This window comes from Erigeron canadensis, chromosome 1 (assembly GCF_010389155.1).
Source record: "Erigeron canadensis isolate Cc75 chromosome 1, C_canadensis_v1, whole genome shotgun sequence".
Lineage (NCBI taxonomy): Eukaryota > Viridiplantae > Streptophyta > Magnoliopsida > Asterales > Asteraceae > Erigeron > Erigeron canadensis.
This window is the reverse complement of record NC_057761.1, coordinates 12,139,462-12,143,278: the sequence shown is the minus strand read 5'-3', so window position 1 is coordinate 12,143,278 and position 3,817 is coordinate 12,139,462. Positions and strand designations below refer to the sequence as shown.

General features: G+C 32.6%; 1 protein-coding gene across 1 annotated transcript; it reads right to left on the bottom strand.

Annotated features, from left to right (window-relative positions):
* Nucleotides 1-225: 225 nt before the first annotated feature.
* On the bottom strand, nt 226-2,610 carry LOC122579884 (cytochrome P450 CYP72A219-like). The gene is made up of 5 exons (XM_043752180.1): nt 2,334-2,610; nt 1,616-1,836; nt 1,263-1,507; nt 760-1,144; nt 226-672 (listed from the first exon to the last, which is right to left on the bottom strand). The coding sequence occupies exons 1-5, from the start codon at nt 2,608-2,610 to the stop codon at nt 226-228; spliced, it is 1,575 nt and encodes a 524-aa protein (XP_043608115.1).
* Between the last annotated feature and the right edge of the window lie 1,207 nt (nt 2,611-3,817).

Sequence of the window (3,817 nt, the reverse complement as noted above, 5' to 3'; positions counted from 1 at the left end):
TTAGACCATACCATCTATGGTAAGTATTTGTACATTAGAAAAACTTCAATGACCGGAAAATGCATAATAATGTTTAACAAAAATGCATATGCACCGTTTATCATCAAGATAAAATTTGCAATACAATCGGATTTTAAAAGGATCTATTTCTTCTTTTCTTACACAAATGTCATACGGGAACTTAACATTGCTCGTTTCTGCTCACGTCCAGCCTCTTGGGTAAGATTAATATCCGGAGTCTTCTCCGACTTTTTGCAAAATTAATTGAGCACCAAATTGAGGTTGAAGAGTGATAATAGATTGTGGGGCATGTGAATAATATGGTGAAAGCCTAAAAGAGAAACGTCTTAAAATCATAACTAATGCTATTTTGGCTTCCAAGATAGCAAAGTTTTGGCCGATACAGATACGAGGACCCCCGCCAAATGGGAAATAAGAAACTTGTCCAGTTAAAGATGCCTTCGAGACTCCTTGGGAGAATCTTTGCGGGTTGAAGTCCAAGACATCATCGCCCCATGTGTCTTTATCATGGTGTAACGCTAATATGGGCATTATGATCAATGTTCCTTCAGGGATATTTATGCCGGCTACTCTTGATTCTTTAATAGACATACGATATAATGCTGAGACTCCAGGGTACAATCTTAAAACCTCAAGCAGTATCATATTTACCTTAACACACAATCAATACTTAAGCATGTAAGAGACAAAAATATCACTATGTATAATAATGAGTATAGTAATTGAATGGGAACTTACAATTTTTAGCCGGCTCAATCCATTGATATCTGGTTGATTATTTCCAAAGACTTGAAAAGCTTCATCTCTTGCAAGCTCTTGCCATTGTGGATGTCGACTTAATAAAATCATCGTCCAAACAAGTAGATTACCAACTGTCTCGGAGCCTGCAAAGTAAAAAAGTTTACATTCTTCAATGATTTCATTGATTGTCATTCCAAATCTTTCATTTCCGGATTTTTGGATTTCATCGTAGTTGGATTGCAACAATATGCCTAACAAGTCATCTTGTCCTTTTTCTCCAGCTTCCATTGCAATCATTCGTTTATCGATCATACTTTTTATCAAAGCTCTAACTTCATTATCAATCTCTTCCATCCTTTTGTTTCTTGGGTTCGGAAAAAATCTACATAAACATGGTTTATAGTTAATAGAAGAAAATTGTATTTGTTAATCATCATTATTTTCACTATATCAACTTGTCATCTCTAAAATATATTCAATGATTTTAAATTGATATATACCTTGAGCCAGGTATATATAAGGATTGTATGAGATGCATCAATATGGTTCCAAGTTCGTTCTGTAGGTCAAAAATCCTTACTCCTTCCTCATAGCTACTGCCAAATGCAGTCCGTGATATTACATCACCGGTTAATGTTTGAAGATGTGGAAAAACATCCAGCTCAAGTGACTGCGTATCTGAAATCAAGGTCTCCCACTTTTTTATCATTTCGCAACAACTCAAACACATAGCTGGAGCCATCAGCTATATATGTCAAAAAAAAAAAAACTAAGAAAATCATTGCCACTTTAAAAAAATTAGAAGTCATATATTCATATATATGAACTTTTAAATGTTTGTGACAAGACAAACCTTCAGCTTCTCGGCATGAAAAGTAGGATTGATAATTTTTCTATGTTTAGACCATTTATCTCCTTCGTATTCGATAACACCAGTTGATAGTATCTTAATATATGGGTTGTTTTTCTTAGGCTTCTGAAATTCATTCATTCGACATAAGATGTCCCTCATAACATCTGGGTCGATGATGTGCACCGTTGGCATGGGTCCAAACCAAGCAAAGAAAATTTTACCTAAAAGTAGATAAACATCAATTTTAAGATCTAGTAATACATATGATAATAGAATCATATTATGGAAATTAAGACACAAAAAAATAATCTAAATAAACTTAACCAACAACAAATTAGTATTTTTCAAAAAACCACCCAAACCTAGTTAGAAATCAAGAGTTTGAATAACAACATAGAAGCATATGTGTATGCAAGCTTCTAACAAATCATACTAGCTCGCTAAGGTTTTACACATCAGGCGGAGATTCCATCCTTGGTAACCTTTCTAATGGTTTTTCCTCATATGAATACTTAGCATTAGATGTAGTGAGCCCTAGTTAATACAACTAACTAACCAGATTTGAGTTGGTCTTAGATTTATATGGTAGGGGCAGTTTTCAATTTGACAGTTTGGAGTAATAAAAAAAATATATCTCATATTTTTTAGCAGTCCCATTGCATGTTAGTTATACCAAGTACACATACATAACACACACAAACATATGCATAACAAATACCATAGTCTTCAATTGCCCTATGCACAAATGGCATGATCCGAGGCATAATATCATCAGAAAGGTTCATGGGTGCCTCTTGCTTTGTTAAATGCAACATCTCTTTGGTATCTCCAAAGGGTAGTTTGTAATTTGTGCCCTTGAGACCTTGTTCCCTAAGGTACTTTTCTAGTCTTTTTGGTTTGAACCACGCCCACTCTAATAATTTCCATGGCACCACCATGACCGTGGCTAACCCGCACCAATTTGCAACCCACCTATATTGGGTCATTATCTCCATATTTAATTTTAAAAGTTAGTAAGATAGAGAGTATGATGGATATTTTAGTTTTAGATGATCAATGTTGAATTATATATATTGTATACTTGTTCATATTTTATTGCATTGTTTTTATCAATGGAAATTATTTCATGAGAATGTACGTTAACTTTACGGATGAATATACCAAGAAAAAAATATATATAACTATTTAATATTTAATAGAAGATTCTTATTCGGCTACCCCAAATAACCTACATGTATGTCTGGTATAGAATCATGCATTTCACTACTAAGAAATAAGAGTGACTCTATGAAATAAGCTAAAGTCAAATTGACCGATTAAATTCTTTTTTTATTGGTATTTATTTTCCATTTTCAAATTCGCTATCTTTCAATAAAAACGTATGTTCCCACTGTCGTATGATATTTGCGAAGATCAATATTAATGTGTGATTATATTCGACCTAATTAAAGTAACTAAACTTAGACAAATCAAATTTGTGCATTGTAGATTTAGCGTCAAAACCAAAATGCATGTTTGGCCTCTAAAATTCAATGTGTATTTTTTGTTTGATTTCAAGAGCCAGTACCTATATGCCGTAATAAAGTAATTTTTTCATTTTTTATCAACTAATTAACATGATTAGCCAATGACCTACAATCTAAGTGAGATACTAAGACGTCGAGTTTTTACTAGGTTAGATATTTCTAGGCCAAGCACTTCTTTGTCTTATTCATTTGGACCATAAAGATACTTAAGGGGATGTAGTGTTCGTATTACCAATGGCACATAAAATGGATGAACTTAATTTATATAAATAAAATATTAATACAAAATGACAATGCTAAATCTTTCATAAGATATAAGACCAGTCTTGATTCAATAAGTGAAGAGCACACATTCATGGCCATATATTAAAACCTATTTCTCACAGATACATTGTTCAGTTAAGCGTATATGTCTACTGATACATCATATGATAAATCGAAATGTGACTACTCCCCTTTAACCCCATATTATTTTTTATTTATTTTAATTAGAAGTTTTTGGAAAGACAATTGCTAAAGGTTTCTCATTTCAATCAATTGGACTAACAACTTGAAATGTGATCAATCAAAAGCCTTAGTGTAAACAATTTGCTTATTCATCATCAGATAACATAAATTAAATAGATAAAACGATTACCTCGCATAACTTATTAACAAACCTAATAAAGTAATCTAG

Bases quoted from the DNA above. Each gene is read 5' to 3' on its own strand.
- LOC122579884 (XM_043752180.1), bottom strand. From the start codon at position 2,610: ATGGAGATAATGACCCAATATAGGTGGGTTGCAAATTGGTGCGGGTTA. The intron at 1,508-1,615 runs GTTTGTCTTGTC...TGACATATATAG, and splicing joins TTCATGCCGAGAAGCTGAAG to CTGATGGCTCCAGCTATGTG. The intron at 673-759 runs GTAAGTTCCCAT...TTGTGTGTTAAG, and splicing joins GATTGAGCCGGCTAAAAATT to GTAAATATGATACTGCTTGA.